At 44.4% G+C, this 17,582-nt stretch overlaps 1 protein-coding gene across 4 annotated transcripts in view; it reads left to right on the top strand.

Moving 5' to 3' along the window:
- The first annotated feature begins 460 nt into the window (after positions 1 to 460).
- Positions 461 to 17,582, top strand: part of fgf13a (fibroblast growth factor 13a) — a 638,247-nt gene continuing 621,125 nt past the window's right edge. For all 4 annotated transcript variants that reach the window (XM_041196414.1, XM_041196418.1, XM_041196415.1 and 1 more), the window contains exon 1: positions 461 to 832. In XM_041196414.1, coding sequence (XP_041052348.1) covers positions 784 to 832 — 49 coding nt within the window. In that variant the 5' untranslated portion in view covers positions 461 to 783. The remainder of the gene's footprint in view (positions 833 to 17,582) is intronic.

The raw sequence follows: 17,582 nt of genomic DNA on the forward strand, positions 1-17,582 counted from the left end.
TCATATAGAGTGAGGTTTAGGCTTTCAGGAGCAGACGCCCCCTCACACCGTCATCACCCAAACAAAGGGCGGAAATAAGGTAAGAAATAATAGATAGATTGGGGGGGGGGGGAAATAAAAACAATCTCTTAAAATGGCGAGTTGGATATAAAATATAGCGTCTGTGTGTGTGAGCGAGAGAAAATGCTGACATGTTAATCGCAGGCAATTGGCTTTGGGATGCTTTCTGAACTATATATATTTTGCTGCGCGTGTATCTAGAAGTGGAATTGGCAGGAGTGGCAAAATGTGGGATAAGATTCAGTTTGTGCTGGGCTCCTCCACTCTGCCCGAGAGGCATTGAGGAGCTGCTCAGGGTGTGACGAGGGGACTGAACGTCAGAGAGGAGGGAGGGGGTGATTTTTTTTTTCGGGGGGGGTGGTGGTGGGGGAAGGAGAGATGGAGAGGGATGTGTGATTCACATCACGGCTATTGCTCTGCTCTCTCCGACAGGTTTTCCCATCAACAGCAGCAACAGCAGCAGCGTAAAGCCCGGGCAGACAGGGAGAGACCCCCAGCACCGGCGGAATAAAGAGACACACAGAGAGACAGACAGAGAGACAGACAGAGAGACAGACAGAGAGAGAGAGAGTGAGAGAGAGAGTGAGAGAGTCTCGGTTGTGCCTGTGCGGATCGCTGGACACTCTCCACTCTCACTCGCCCTGACCGCCTTGGATTCTTTTACCTTGCCTCAATCCCTCTTTCCAAAGCCCGTTTAGGAATCACGCATCCAAACTGGGATCTATGAGCGGAAAAGTGACCAAACCAAAGGAAGAAAAGGATGCCGGCAAAGGTAAGCAGGAGTTGCAGCCAGAGCGGAACGGATGACGCTGGGATCGTGCTGTGCCCCTCGGGGTGGAAGGCGGCATTGGCTGGGTGAGGGGATAACCCCAGGAGGGGGGCGGGGGGGGGGGGTGGGGGTGTGGTAGGGGTGGGTTCTGCAACCATGATATTTATATTCCCGTTAAGGGAGACCCTCCACCCCCACCCCTCTCAGCCCTTCCCCTGAACCAAAATTTCTCCCAATTGGTCTCTCACTCAGCGACTTGATACCTGCTTTGTTCACCATCCTGATGCTAACGATTGCTATGGTGACGGGGTTTAGTGAGAAAGAGAGAGAGAGGTAGAGAGAGAGAGAGAGAGAGCCTGGGATGGCCCGGAGAGCAAACAAAAGTGTTTGGATCCCGGATCCCCTAGTTAGATGATTGAGGTCAGTTGCCGCAGATCCAGGGCGTTGGGGCTGCATCTGAGAATTTAACGCCCGACCAATGCTTATAAAAAGGGCCCTCATTACAGCGAAAACACTTTCCCTTCAAGTTTTCCAGTTTACTCGGTCCGTGAATAACCTGAGAACACAGGCTATTTTACTTCTGAAACTAGCTCCCTGACAAGAGACTGTGATACGCTCTCTCTGGCCACAGGGTAGTGTTGGAGTCCACAGAAGCACCTCTGACTCCTGGTTGTTAATCACACCTGAAGAGTCAAAGGGGTGGGGGACTCCTTACAGTATAAAATCTGCATCAAGCCACTGTTACACTCGGTGTAAATCTGGATTCAAGTTGTAATCTGACTCCAGAGGTGGAAATTTGTGAGTGAGGGTCTTACAGGAGTTTGGTTGAACACTGGGTGTAATGTACCTCCATGCGCCTGGTTTACAAAGGATGGAGCGGGCGTGTTCCATCCATTGAACCCTTCATGCTGTCTTTTAAACTCACCTGCTATTTCCTATGCAGTTGGGATTCCTCCTTTGCAACTCTCTGGGAGTGTTAGCACCTGGGAGGTCAGCTCTCCCTGTGCCTGCATCATCACTTGCAGTAATCCCCCTGAGAAACTGTGTGGAGTCCCAAACAGGCAGAATCCAGACAGGGCACAGACCCATAGCACAGCTGATGGGCATCTGCAACATAAATTCAGCCAGGAGCACAGTTTATCCACCAGGGATGGTGAGACCAGCCTTGCAGGCTTCACATCCAGCTTTCCCTGGAGTTTCGCTGAGGTGAACTGACAGCAGTTTGTATATGAATTTAACGTGTGGTCTGTATTTATAAAATGCGATTGCAGAATAGAACAAAGTGGAATTGAAACTATACTAATTGTCTCCCGGTGACCCATGTGCCCAGATGAAGCCAGTTTCATCCACCCAAAACTGCCATTGATATTTCCCCACAGGGCACAGATGGACTGAATAAAAGCTGGGATGAATGATCAGAATTGTGGAGACTTACAAACCAATATAAAGGCACACTGGTTGATATTGTACAAAATAAACTGTTGCAACGCTTAGAACAAACTTCATTGGTAAAACTGGTAAAGCCGTGGGTGATGGTAGGTCACAAAAACTTGGTGGGGTAATGGGTCTGTTAGAAAAGTGGTGAGAGGAATTTGTGTGTGTTTAAGCATTTGTACTTTGCTTGCGATCAGACCTAAGCCCATGTTGAGTGCATACCATATACAGTAACAAAAAAAGCAATCTGATGCAACAACTTTCAGCTATTGTTACAGACAGTTGATCCTTCAGATGGAATTTTCTGGAAGCAGACAGTGTGAATTTTCAACACCAATACTTGTGCATCACAAGATTCACACACACCATGGTTTGCAACACAGGTTTCTGTCTTATTAAACTTTAAACCAGTAAGAGAGTACAGCACATAAATGTTTGTGTGAGCTCTATTTATTTCCCTTTCATTCACAGATTTTCTACAGGTCCATTCTCCAATGATCAATAAAACAAATTGTGTGCATGTCTTAGACATAGTCAGTGAAGCTATCCTCAGTAACAATTTCCCTGACTGGCAGTGTAAACTCATCCATAAATATGCTTTGTCCCAATTTATTATTTGTATTATTTATTTGTGTTATTTCTTTAGTTCTATTGCAACCATCATCTGCTCAACCAAATGCATCTTAGACAGCATAGACTATTTATAGAGAGTTAAAAGGTTTACTCAGCCATTCCACAATATTTAAGACAGTTTGATTGGATTCTTGCTTTTTCTGTGCCTCTCTTTCCTTTCTCTTTGTCTTCCTCCCTTCTTCTAAACTCTTCCACCTTTCTGTCCTTGCACTCTCTTTTCTCCCTCTTCTAATTATCCTTTCTCTCTCTCTGTCACATAAATGTTAATTGTATGTTAACTGACTTGAGAAAATTCAGCACGTTTTGGGTAATATACTATGGTCCCTAGTCCCTAGGGCTCGAGAGAGCAGCAGTGTGTGAGGTGGAACAAAAACAAAAATTGCTGGAAAAACTCAGCAGGTCTGACAGCATCTGTGGCGAGGAAGACAGAGCTAATGTATAAAGAGTCATACGGACTCAAAACACTAACTCTGTCTTCCTCTCCACAGATACTGTCAGGCCTGCTGAGTTTTTCTGGCAATTTTTGTTTTTGTTTCAGATTTCCAGCATCTGCAGTATTTTGTTTTTATCTTAGTGTGTGAGGTGGAATTTGATTCAGAGTCCAGCTCCCCTGAGACTCTGTTCCATTGGGATGTGACCATTAACGTTCTGTGGGGTATTTGGGGGAAGGGTATGGATGAGTCTTCTCTGGCCATGCAGATATTGAGGGAGCAGACTGGGGAGAAATCCCTGGGAGATTCCTCCCTTGGAAGGGCTCAGTGGAACACAGAACAGTTGAGGCCCAGTGGGAATCCCTTTACAGCTCTCAAACACTCACTAGATCTGGTAGGATTGACTACCTCTCTTAAGTATAGTAGGTCCAGCTGACAAATTTGAAAAAATGATACTTTTTCAGCCTATATGATTTTCTGGAGAATTGTGCTCTGCCTTGTTCCTCCTGCTCTCCGTAACCCCTTCCAGCCCTCCGGCTGTCTGAGATTCCTGCACTCCTCCGATTCTGGCTTCTTTGCATCTCCGATTTCAATTATGCCACTATTGCTGGCCATGCCACCAGTTCCTTAAACTCTGGAATTCCCTCCAAAAAACTCTCTGCCTATCTACATGTCTTCCTGTCTTTAAGATATTTTCTAAAACCTACCTCTTTGACCAAGGTTTGATCATCTGACCTAATTTATATCATCATAGGTCTTGGTACTAAATTGGTTTGATTATAGAATTGTGAAGCACCTTGGTGCATTTTTCTAGGTTAAAGGTCTTGAATAAATGCAAGTTGCTGCTGTAAATGTTTTAATTGATTTTAATCTTAATGTTATCACATCCATTTCACTTCAGTGATCTTCTGAAATTATGAAGAGATTAAAAGGTCACACCTAAGATGTTTCAGCTTCCTAAAATCACCCTTGTTTGATTTTGTTTGAATTATTGAAGCTGAAGTTGTAGAATTATGAAATTGTACAGGAGGAGACCTCTTGACCCATTGTAACTACATCAGCTCCTGGAAAGAGCTCTTCAATTAGTCCCACTCCATTACTCTCTCCATTGCCCTACCTTTGCAAGTGCTTATCCAAATCCACTGCCCTTTCAGGCAGTGCATTCTAGATCATAACAATCCAGGTCGTAGTTTCTTAAGGAATAGAAACAACCTTTGTGCAACTAGCAAAGTGAAAGTGCTGGGAGCACTCAGCAGGTCAGGCAGCAGATGTGGAGGCAACAAACAGGTTAACATTTCAGATGTAGACCTACCTCCAACTTGTTAACTTACCTGTTCTCTTCATAGATACTGAGAGTAACCTTGCGCACTTCTACTGAGCTCCTATATTATTATGGTGACCGATCGCATCCCCCGCCCCGTAGACAGGAATTTATTGGAGCGAGTTCCACTCATGCCCTAAAACATAATGACTGGCATGCTTCAAGAGATTGTAAAATCCCATTTCTGTAACTACCACACAACCTAGCTGGAAGTAGAATTGTGGATTACAACAGTGGCCACACTTCAAAAGTACGATGATCGTGAAGGGTGCTTTATAAAGGCAAATCCTTTATACATAAGAAAGAAAGTGCAAAGGGGGTAGGATTACAGGAAGGTGTTGAGCATGTAATAAGAGGCTGGGCAAAGCCTATGTCAGCTCTGAAGCAATGGGAGAGATAAATAGAGCCGACGGGGGTAAAAGAGCTTTGGAGTGCCAAGTTTTGGAGATGCAGAGAAGGCGAACATTCGGGGTAGGTGATTGGGATTGTGATGAAAGGAGGGGTCAGAGTGAGGCCCGAGGCAGACCGTGCATGGGAATATTTGTTTTAATTTATTCTTGAATGTGGGTATCTCATGCAAAGCTGGCATTTATTACTTAGGCCCTAGTTGCCCTGAGAAGACAGTGGACCTCCTTATTGAACTTCTTCAGTCCATGTGGATTGATATAATTTTGGCTACTTCAGAGGGCAGTTATGAAATTCTAGGCTGAGTAAAGACAGAATGTTTTCTTCCTTAAAGGACATTTGTGAAGCAATTATGTTGTTACAGCAATTCAACACCTTCTTAAATCACTAATATCAGCCTTTTACTTCTAGATTTTCATGTCATGGTGGGATTTGAACTCAATGTTTTATTGGATTATTAATTCAGCTGTTTGGATTACCAGCCCAGTAAAGTAAATACTACAATTGTACAAATCCTAGTTAGACCACAGCTGGAACACTGTGAATAGTTCTGCGTATCACACCTTGAAAAGGGTATACTGACCTTGGAGGGAGCGCAGCGTAGATTTATCAGAATGCTACCCGTATTTCAAGGATTAAATTATATAGCGAGATGACATAAACTGGGGTTGTATTCTCTGGAATTTAGCTGGATTTGATTGCAGTTTTCATGATATTAAGGGGAATGGATAGGGTGGGTAGAAACTATTTCCATTGGTTCGGGAGCCTAGGACTATGGGACATGGTTAAAAAATCAGAGCCTGGTGATTCAGGAGTGAAATTAGGAAGGACTTCTACACAATAAAGGTGGTAGAACGTTGGAACTCTCTTCCACAAATGGCAATTTATGCTGGATTAATTATTAATATTAATAATTGTTAATATTAAACTGAAATTGGTAGATTTTTGTTGTACAAAGTTATCACGGGAAATGGGGCAAATGTGGGTAACAGGAGTTAGGTCTCAGATCAGTCATGATCTCTTTAAATGTCAGAACAGGCTCGAGGGGCTGAATAGCCTCCTCTTGTTCCTATGTTCCTAAAGTGCTGGAAATATGCAGCAGAAATGTGAGCGTCCGTAGATAAAAGATGGGTTAATGTGTTAGGGTCAGACTGTTTGTCAGAACAGCAAATTAATACCGTTCTCTGGAGCAGTCAGGAACCAGCTGTTCTTTTATGGTTAAACATTCATAATAGTGCAGATAGAAAGCAATTGTTAGCCTAGCAGCACCTTGTGAAGACTACCTGTTGTCTGAAAGCTATATATTACATGTAGTGATCACTGCCATTAGCATTGTGTTTGACACATCTGCATTTGATATTATACTGGAGGGAAGGCTCAAAGAATGTAGAAGCAGTGCTTGTTCATTGTGAAAAATCCCAACCTGTTCAATTGCTGAAAATACCTGTATTGTTATATTTGCACTGCATGCTTTGATTAACGATTGCCATGTTTAATATGTTAAAATCCTGAAAGATCACATCAGTGTTATCAATGGAATGCTTATTCAAATATCATGTCTGAAAGTAAAAATAAAAGAGTTTAGACAACCATAAAACACTATCCTGAGAATAGATGGGTTCACTTTAACTTCGGCTGTTAGTGTAAAACGGGGATTATCTGGCCCCTCGAGATACACCATGGGGAAAATCAGGAGAGCTTAATGGAAATAACAGGTGCCCGATGCAATGTCACCTGGTTTTCATTAACGTCAAAAGTTTAGAATAATCCCAGTTTAGCCAATTCACTCTCATACCAGTCATGACTTCAGTGGGTAGCATTCTCCCCTTTTGAGTTAGAAGTTTATAGGTTCAAGCCCCACTCCAGAGATATGAGCACAAAATGCAGGCTGACACTCCAGTGCTGGTACTGAGGGCGTGCTACACTGTTGGTGGTGCCATCTTTCAGATAGATTGTTAAGCCATAGTCCCACCTGCCATCTTAGGTGGATGTAAAAGATCCCCTGGCATTACTTTGAAGAAGAGCAGGGGGAGTTCCCCCAAGTGTCCAGGCCAATATTTAGGCCTCATTATTGAGAAATATTGCAGATTATCTGTTCATGATCACATTGCTGTTTGTGGGAGCTTGCTGTGTGCTAATTGGCTGCTGCATTTCCTCCATTACAACAGCGACTACACTTCAAAAACACTTCTTTGGCTGCAAATAATTCCATTAGCTTTACTGAAACCCTCAAAAGGTTAAATTACCTGACAATTACTTTCAGTTAGTTACTATGTGTAAAAAATCTATTTTAGCCATTAAGTGTTTTGATCCAGAAATCTTGAGTTCATTATGAATTTCCTATATCTGGGCAAGATTGTAAAAAGCACCTGCAATCACTTATTCTTAATTATTCAGTTCAGTCATTAGCAATTGTCATTTGTTGCAAACTCATTACAGAAAGTCTACAGTAACATTTTAGGTCAAATATGGTTGTAGCTTCAGTGTGTCTGTGCTTTGAAATGAACATACGGAAATTAAGAACAGGGAAAGACCAACTGGCCCATCGAGTCTGTCCCATTCAGCGATGTTGCAACTGGTTATCATGATTCCCAACATCCCCTAACTCCATAATCTCTCTCTCTCTCGAGAGAGAGAGGCAAAAGTAACCCACGGGACAACCCTAGGGCAATTCAGGAAGAAAATGAGTCTGGGAAATTCCTTTCCAACTTCTGAAAGCAAGAGGTGGAATTTTATGCCGATGGGATTTTATGGTCCTGCCAAAGTTAACGGACCTTTGAATGGCTCGCCTCATTTTACAGCCCTTCCCCCGTGCGATGGGGCCTTACAATTCCACCCAATCAATGTGAGTCCCAGGACTCATATATTGTGACCATGAGACACATCCTCCAATATCTCACCTACTTTTTTGTATGCTGTCATATTCAATAATAGCCCATGAAGTTGTTCAGCTACTTAGCAAACTACACGGAGAGTTGGCAATCCAACCACAAACTGGCAACTTATTCCAATGGCTCAAGAGTCTCTGTACAAAGAAAAACCTTCTGGCATCTAACCTAGTTCTTTACCTACATAAATTATACACATGTCTTCTTGTTCTCTCTGACCTAATTCAAATAATCCATCCACACGGACACAGCGTGACCTCTTTGCTGTTTAATTCAGTGGCTCAGTTGGTAGCACACTTGTTTCTGAGTTAGAAGGTTGTGGGTTCAAGTCCTACTCCAGAGGTTTGAGCAAGAAAAATCCCTGTATTTTGACATGTGTCTTTTTTCAGTGATTCTCAAGCTTTGTGCTGCCAAACAACTATTAGAGATATACTTCCTGACCCAGAGAGTAGTGAGGATGTAAAACCCCCTGTCACGTGGAGTGGTTGCAGTGAATAATAAAGATGCATTTAAGGGGAATCTGGATAAACACATAAGTGAGAAATGATTAGGAGGATGTAGTGATTTTGAGATGAAGAAGGGTGGGGGTGGGGAGGCTCTGTGCAGCATGTACACAAGCATAGACCTGTCAGGCTGAATGGCCAGTTTTTGTGTTGTAGATTCTATGTAATCTCCTGGAAGAGGAACAAAAAATAGCCAACAAAATACAGATGAGGAACACAGAACAGATTTATACCAATCATTTCAAGACTAATCCTTAGGCCGGGATTTTCCGTGCCCATTGGCGTAAGGCATCTCTGGCGGCGTGAGTGGACAATCTGGCAAGAAGGCCAAAAATCAGCTTCACAACGTCACAAAACCAGTTTACGATCGTCCGCTCAGCCCTTCGATGGCCGACCACATTCCCCACCATCAGATGTCAGGAACCTCATCGTAATACGTCAGCATCTCATCGTAAGGCCAGCCCGCTGGACTCATACCCGCCCCACCCCCCCACCCAGATCGTCTGCCCACTCGCTGACGTGTTTCACAACAGCATACATACTTGGTGGGCTGCACTTTGCTTGGGACTTGCTTCAGGCAGCACTTGCAGCCACCAGTGCCAGGCTTCACAGACAGCACTGCATCACTATTAGGGGGGCTCATGGGGAAGGGGGGTATCTCAGGGTGTGTGTGTGTGTAGGGGCACAAGTTGATCTGTGCAAGTGCCTCAAGGGGGGGCAGTGAGGGCTGAGGAGGCAGCCTCCAGAGGAGATGAGTCCAGATGGACCTGTGAGCATGAGTGTGAGAGAGTGAGTGGTGATGTCCCTTGTGCTGTCAGTGAGTGAGATGCCAGCGAATGTGTGACGGGCTTGTGAGTGTGTGAGTTTAGAGTGATGAGATAATTGCCTTACCCTGGCTGTATGGATGGGATCATTCATCCACTATCGGCATTGGATGGTCAACCTCTTCTGTGCAGCACTGGCACTGATCACCACTGCCATCGCCTCCCAAGCCCGGAGTGGTGAGATTGCTGCCCCTCCTGCAACCATAGCAGGGGTAGAGGACATCACAGCGGGCCTCCACAATGTCCAAAATGCTCCCGAGGGCTGAGTATTCCTGCTTTTCAGGGCCATGTCTTCTTTGCTGCAGTCCTGGGCTGGAGGCACTGAGTGTGGCTGTACTTTAAATGTGGTGCCTGGCCTGATGAAGCAATGGGGTGATGGCATGGCGGACAAATCGGAGCCTGCCCACCATCGAAATGGCGTGTATCCTGGGAGCGCATAATTCATGCTGTGGATTTGGGACGATACAATCTGAAAAGCCGCCATTGTGGCTGGCGCATAAAGTGTCATTTTCCCCACCCGCTACCACACTTGGTGCAATTCTGGGACGATTCCGCCCATAATATCTGGGATTTGCCTGAATATGATGGCAATTGCACATCAACGTCAGCACAGACTATTGGGGCCGAAAGGGCTGCTTGTGTGTTGTGTATCCTAGGTGAAGACCCACATGAAAAGTAAATGAGATAATGATCAGGTGTTCTGTTTTAGTGATGTTGGTTGACAGACAGCTATTGGCCAGGAACCTGAGGAGAACTGCCCTGGTTGAGGTGGTGACAATGGGATCTTTTATGTCAATCCAACAGGGTGGATGGGGTCTTGGTTTAATGTCACATCTGAATGATGCAGGTCAAGTGAAAGTGAGAGTCAGTAAATAGCAAAGTTTACCAGGGTGAAACCCAAGAATTATTATGACATTTTACAGATAGAATGAAGCATAAAACGATGAAAACATTTCAGTGCTGGAACAGAACTGAAGCAAACATATACTTTCAGCACTTAAGTGCTTCTCCATGAAAAGTACCTTTCTTTCATCAGTGACCTATAATTTCTACCAGGCATTAGTTCGAGGCAAACAGCAACCTGTACCAATACCCATTGTTAGAATGGGAACATTAGCAGTGTTTTCCATTTTTGATTCCCCCTTTGTATATCTCAGCTTATTTTGGTATAACTAGAACTGTAATGGCACTATTCACAATGTGGAGCAGAAGATTGACCCTGTGGAAGGAAGATCAGAAAAACTTGCTTTGATAAAGAGCGCAATTGAATTTTGAGGTGAAAACCTTATCCGAGATCTTCATCAGCTTCAGACTCGATTTCTTCAACATTTTTCTTGTAGGCTTTTTATCCACCAGTCTCTCTAAAACTCCCAACTTGTCCAAAGTCAAATTGTCTGCACCATGTTGTTTACTAACCCCCATTCATTCTGACCTGTGCTTTTCAGATAAGATTGAGGCTTTCTCTGACTGACCTCTCAGGTGGTCATCATAAATCCCATGGCTTTATTTTGAAGAAGGATAGGGGAGTTCGCTTCCATGTTCTGGCCAATTTTATCCCTGGATTGATATTGTGAGAAAAGATTATCTGGTCATTGTCTCATTGTTGTTTGTGGGATCTTGCTGTGTTTCCTACATTACAACAGTGACTAAATTTCAAATGTGTGTTAATGGCTGTCAAATGCTTTGTGACATCCTGAGGCTGTGAAAGGTGCTATAGAAATGTTACGTTTTTCATTACTTTTAGGTGCTTCCAGGCTCTTTTCTAAAGGAAATCCAATATAATGGTTCATTAGAAATGAATTGTCTAAATGGTTATCTCATTCACTAATAATGGTACCTTTATAAGGAATAAAAATACTGAAACAGGGTCAGCTGGCACAACCAGTGTTCACACATTTCTCTTCACTTTTCATCTACCTCATCTCAGTCTTTCAGCATGTCTTTCTATCCCCTTTTCTCTCATGTACTCCTCAAGTTTCCCATTGAAAGCACCTAAGCTATCTGCCTCACACATTTGCGATGGTAGTACATTCCACATACCAACCACTCTGATAAAGAAATTTCTTCTCATTTCCTTACTGGATTTATTGGTAACTATCTTGTATTCATACCCCTTAGGTTTGGATTCTGCCATAAGTCCTCACATGTATCCTGCCCAACCCATTTTAACGGCCTCTATCAGGGCTCTCTTCCCTTTTCTAAGAAAGAAACCCCAATCCACTCAATCCTTCCTGATAGTTGCAACTCTCAGTTCTGGTACTCTCCTTGGAAATCTTCTATATACTTGTTCCAGTGCTTGCATAACAGCAGTGACTGCACTCCACAAGTAATCTTATTTTATGAGAAGTGTTTTGGGATGGCCTGCGAAAGATCTGCTTTTTCTCCGCGTCATTGCAAAGCTTTTCCAAATGGAGCCCAGTCCTCGATGCGTGGGTTTCAGTTGTGAAGGACGTGCCTGAAAGAATTGAGTTTATTCAGCAAGCCTCAGAAACATCTCAAAGCATTTCAGAAATATCGAAAACTGGAAAAGGAAAGTATTACATGGCTACGGGAAAGAGCAGGGGAACGGGGGTCAAGTTGGATAACTCTCAAAGGTTCAGCAGGATGGGCCGAAGGGCCTCCTCCTTGCACTGCATGAATTTCTGAGCTCAAAGTCACGTACAACAAATCACAATACTCTGCGTACTGGAAACCGGAACTAAAACCAGAAAACGCGGGGAATACTCTGCGGCTGTGGTGAGAGGGAAACAGAGTTAACATTTTAGCCCCATGTCCTTTCATCAAAACTCTCATTGGCTGAACTTTAGAAGTTACAAAACTTTAATTGCTATATTTTCTGTTGTCCCATTCATCATTTAAGATGATTATTCCTCCCCCGCTATCCCCCATTTTGCTGACCTAGTTCTACAATAACCCACCATTCACATAGCAAATAATTTGGTTAGAGCAGCAATTGCAATCTAATTGTATAGAGGCTGAAAATGTTTCTTAATATAAGCAGGACAAACTGACACAAGATTGATAATCATTAATAAAGGGCACCTATGCTGATCCATGTTACTCATATTACAAGTAATTCTCTGCGAGGCCGTTATTCAGCCAAGTAATAATTCTTGATCTATTCCAGTGTCTCTAAAAGTGAACTTAAGATTGCTTTTGTGTTTGAAGAACCATCAAACCTCATAGTCAGCTCTTGATAATAGACCTTGCTGTACAGGGCTCTCATGAGACAACCGCAACAGTGACCTGAAGTTAGCATTGAGAAAACCTGAATTATTGACACTTCTTTCTCAGTTTGCTACGGTTGAAACAACAGTTTAACCCAGGCTGACATTGCACCACAGTCCGAAGGAGTGCTGCATTGTCAGAGGTGCCACGTTTCCATGAGATGTTCAGGGGATATTACCTCTGCTTGTTGACATTTCATGGCGACGTGTGAAGATGGATAGGAAGATGTCCCATTTTTCATGCCATATTTGAGCTGTTAATCACTCACCCTTTGTGGAATGCTTGGTGGGGGGGGGGGGGGGGGATATCCACAAAAATACTGCGGACTGCGATCAGCTACCCCATCTTCCCCTCACCCTACTCTTCCTGCCTCTGACTGGCTAGTTAGCTCAGAGCAAGAGCTGGCCAATTCCACCAATCTCTGCAGTGAAATGGACTTTTTTTTCCTGCAGCCCACTGTCTATTGAAGTGAAGCAGGTTGCTAAATACCCCTCCCTCCCCCTAAGCCCGCAGTACTGGTTATGGGGGGTACCTTTCAGCTGCTTCTGCTCATTTCACATGGAAGCTGAAAGTCCCAATCTTCCCAATGCTGATTTACAGAAAGTAACCTTCAGAAGACCACGGCCATTGTTCAGTTCCCTTGGGCATTGATTCCCATCTCCCCCCTTAGCCCCAGTCCTGGGCTGAAACAGTTTTGCAATCTACCCGGCCCTGAGCTGAGCTTTAAACCCCACATTCTTTACAAACTGAGCCTGCCTATTTGCATTCTCTGCAGAATCTCCACCACTGACGGGTCAAAATCCTGGAACTCTCTCCCTAACAGCACGGTGGGTGTACCTACACCACATGGACTGCAGCGATTCAAGAAGGCAGCTCACCACCACCTTCTCAAGGGCAACTAGGGATAGGCAATAAATGCTGGTCCAACCAGCGACGCCCACATCCCGTGAATGAATAATAAAAAAAAACACCCAGTTTTTGTAATTGATCCTCTCAGTTCATGACCCTTGTCATCCATGCCTTTTGCCACCTGCAGATTTCACTAGGCCAATACTTCCATTGTTCGTCTCCCATCCTGCATTAAAATCAGCCTGCACAAAGTTCTGCTGCTTGTTTGCAACCCTGCAACAGGGTTTGTATTCCCAATCCCCTGGTTGACGTTCCCTCTTCAGCCCCCTCCCCCGAAACAATAAATTTCAGATCCTCTTCTTCATTTATATATCCCTTATTCCATCTTCTATCTGCAGTCTACTCCAGTCCTGAAATCCCTTCCAAATGCTGCTTTCCTCTGTTCTCCCCGCACCCCCCCCCCCCCCACCCAATCTCCTGTGACTCAGTGGGTGTCACTCTCACCCCTGAGTCTGAAAACTGGAGTTCAAGACCCCCTCCAAAGACTTGAGCCCCAAAAATGAAGCTTTATGTTCCAGTGAAGCACTGAGGGAATGCTGCAGTGTTGGGGGTGCTGCCTTTCAGATGAGGTGTTAAATCGAGGCCCCCATCTGCCCTCTCAGGCAAATGTAAAAGTGACATGGCGTTATTTTGGAAGGAGAACAGTTGAGCTCTTCCTGGTGTCCTGACCAATTTTTATTCCTCAACCCACATCACAAAAACAAATGATCAGGTCATTATCACATTGCTGTTTGTGGGATCTTGCTGTGCATAAGTTAGCTACTGTGTTTCCTACATCACACTTCAAAAATACTTCACTGGCTGCAAAGCGCTTTGCGATTTCCTGAGGTTGTGAAAGGCGCCATATAAATACAAGTTCTTTCTGACCTTCTGCCCTTCTGCCCTTGTCTATCTTCTCCCTGCCACTGCTCTCCCAACCTTTCCCACCTCCCCTCCTTCCCTCCCATAGGGCATTCTTCACATTGATCATTGGAATACAAATGGCTTCAATAAGAGCGAGATGTAATTCAAAAGAACTACCATTTATATAACAACTTTCATGACATCAGGATGTTCCCACACACTTTATAGCCAATGAAGTACATTGAAATCACTGCTGTATTGTAGAAAATATGGTAAATTGTTGTAATTTTAAAAATTCATCCTGGAGGTATAGGCGTTGCTGGCAAGGGCAGCACTGGTTCCCCATCCCAAGCTACCCTTGAGATGGTGATGGCCCATTTGAACTTGTACAAACTCCCACAGTGCTGTTTGCAAGGAAACTCCAGGGTTATGGTCCAGCGACAGTGAAGGAACGGCGATATAGTTCCAAGTCAGGATGGTGAGTGACTTGGAGGGGAACTTCCAGGTGGTGGTGTTTTCATCCCTCTGCTGGCCTTGTCCTTCTAGATGGTAGAGGTTGTGGGTTTGGAAGGTGCCTTGGTGAATTCCTGCAGCACATCTTGTAAATGGTGTGCACTGCTGCTACTGTGCGTCGGTGGTGGAGGGAGTGAATGTTTGTGGAGGTGGTGCCAATCAAGTGGGGCTGCTTTGTCCTGGATGGTGTCGAGCTTCTTGAGTGTTGTGGGAGCTGCACTCATCCAGGCAAATGGGGAGTATTCCATCACACTCTTTTACTTGAGTCTACTATACATAGTATACTTGGGTAACTCTGAAAATGAAATGTTTCTCATTGGGTCTCCGGTAGCAATGTGTTTATTGACTAACAGTGCAGTGGATTACATAGGAACATAGATTAATTTAAATAGCTGACTAGAATAGAATCTGCTGCCCACACAGGTGTATCTTGTTACTGGAGAGGCACAGATCAATTCAGTTGACATTTGAAAATGAATAAAACCTAGTAGCAGGTGCTTAGCATTAGATTTGTTGTAAGTCTAATGAATCTTTAGGTTGTTGAGTCTGAGGCACTATGGAGTTTGAGTGGGCTTGTTAATCTCTAAAACAACACACCTCTCCCCCAGTGATGATGTAATTTCTGGTTTAAGTATAGGCTGGTTGATCCACTCATTGTACTATATTTTATCATGATATTTATAGTCAGGAGGCCGATACTTTTACTTCAACTCTTTTTGAATGATAGACAGTCATTAGATGCGGTAACCAAATTACCACAAGAAAGTTATGTCAAACCTTTCTAGATCGCTGGTTCGGCCCCAGCTGGAGTATTGTGTCCAATTCTGGACACCACACTTTGGGAAAGATGTTGAGGCCTTGGCCAGGAGATTTACTAGAATGATACTAGAGATGAAGGACTTGAGTTGCGATAGATTGGAGAGCCTGGTATTGTTCTCCTTAGAGCAGAGAAGTTTGAAAGGAGATTTCCAAATCATGAAGAACTTTGATAAGTGAATAAGGAGGAACTGTTTCCACTGAAAGGAAGATCAAAAGGACACAGTTTTAAAGTCATTAACAAAAGAAACAGAGTGGGGATTGTTTCTTTCCCACACAGTCAGTTGCTGTGCCCGGGAAAGTGCGGTCTGGAACTAGAGGCGATGTCGGCGTGAATGAGGGTTTCAGCAGCAGATGAGCTGAGGTGGGCGAATGTTGTGGAAGTGGAAATTGGTGGCCTTAATGATAGCGTGAATATGAGGTTGGAAGCTCATCTGGGAGTCAAATATGACTCCAGGGTTGTGAACACACTGGTTTAATTTCAGTCTGTTGCCACAGAGAGAGATCAAAGGCAGTGGCCTTTGGAAAGGTGAAATAAAGTCAAGGCTATGGGGAAAGGGCAGGAGATTGGACTCAGTGGATAGTTCTTACAGTTGCAGCTGAGTGGCTAGAATATATATATATATATGTCATCTTTAATATAGGAAGACATCCTAATTTAAAGATCAGGCGATATGGCTGGGAGATTTTTTTCATTGTCTTGTTTTAATGTGATGTGGATTAAACCCACCACACTGCAGCTTCTGGCTGTCAGGTGAATTTCCTGGTCCAGGTTCCGTGTTGTGTTGCGCCTGATACCCAAAATGATTTTTTTTTTTTTGACCATCAGGCCAATTTGCGGTGGGTGGGCTTCTGAGGCTTGAGAGCCAACAGGAGGTTCTCCAGCAATGATACTTCGGCAGCCTCTCAGTCTGAGGTGGGACCTGCCAATGCGGGTAACAAAACGAGAGCGGGCACCTCACCAAACAACCGTTCTGTGAAGAGAGTTCTAAAGTTTTCACCATTGAAAGTCCACAGCTGCCAGGCCATCATTGTGGAGGGGGTAAGCCCTCTGGCAGCTGTGGCCTGATAGCCATGGTGGGTGTGGGAGGTAGTCCCTAGCAGGACAGAAGTTTTTTTATTTGTTCATGGGATGTGGGTGTCACTGGCTTGGCCAGCATTTATTGCCCACCCCCAATTGCCCTTGTTCAGAGGGCATTTAAGAGTCAACCACACTGCTGTGGGTCTGGAATCACATGTAGGCCCAGACCAGGTAAGGACAGCACACTTCCTTCCCTAAAGGACATCATTGAACTAGCTGGGTTTTTCGGACAATCAGCAATGGTTTCCTGGCTTTCATTAGACTTTTAATTCCAGGCTTTTACTGAATGCAAATTTCACCATCTGCCATCGTGGGAATTGAACCTGGGTCCCCAGAGCATTACCCTGGGTCTCTGGATTGCCAGCCCAGTGACAACACCACCACACCACTGCCAAGAAGATGCCCCTGTCCCTTGGCCCTGTATTGGCCCCAGTGGTGGGGGGTCCAAATGGTGACTGGAAAATTCCAGTTGGTTTTGGCTGGGTAACCTTAATAGCCCTTTAATTGGCCCTAATGGGTTACCTGCTGCCTGTGGGCCAGTAGCCATCTCCCTGAAGAACATTCCAGAAAGAAAATGGCCTGAAGGTGGGACTGTTGTGGGAAACTGGCACTGCAGGCCGATTACTTGGAGATCTGCGACACTGTATTCAATTGGTTATCTCGGAAATGGAAAATCCTGATTCCTGTTATCGTGGCTGCTGTCCAGGGGTTATAACATTCTGATTGAAGTCAGGTTTGCAGATCAGATACGCAACTCGGACCCCAAAAAGTGGGGATGTCCGACAGATGATGTTAGGTTCTCTCTGACAGAACCATTGGATGCCTTGCCGTTAATGTAACAAACATGCCTCACAGCAGTTTGCAGACCGGGGATTAAGGTAAGATAAATGCTTGTTGCTTGGCACTGACCCAATTTGTAAGATC

Source organism: Carcharodon carcharias, chromosome 9 (genome assembly GCF_017639515.1).
Source record: "Carcharodon carcharias isolate sCarCar2 chromosome 9, sCarCar2.pri, whole genome shotgun sequence".
In the NCBI taxonomy this organism is placed as follows: Eukaryota; Metazoa; Chordata; class Chondrichthyes; order Lamniformes; family Lamnidae; genus Carcharodon; species Carcharodon carcharias.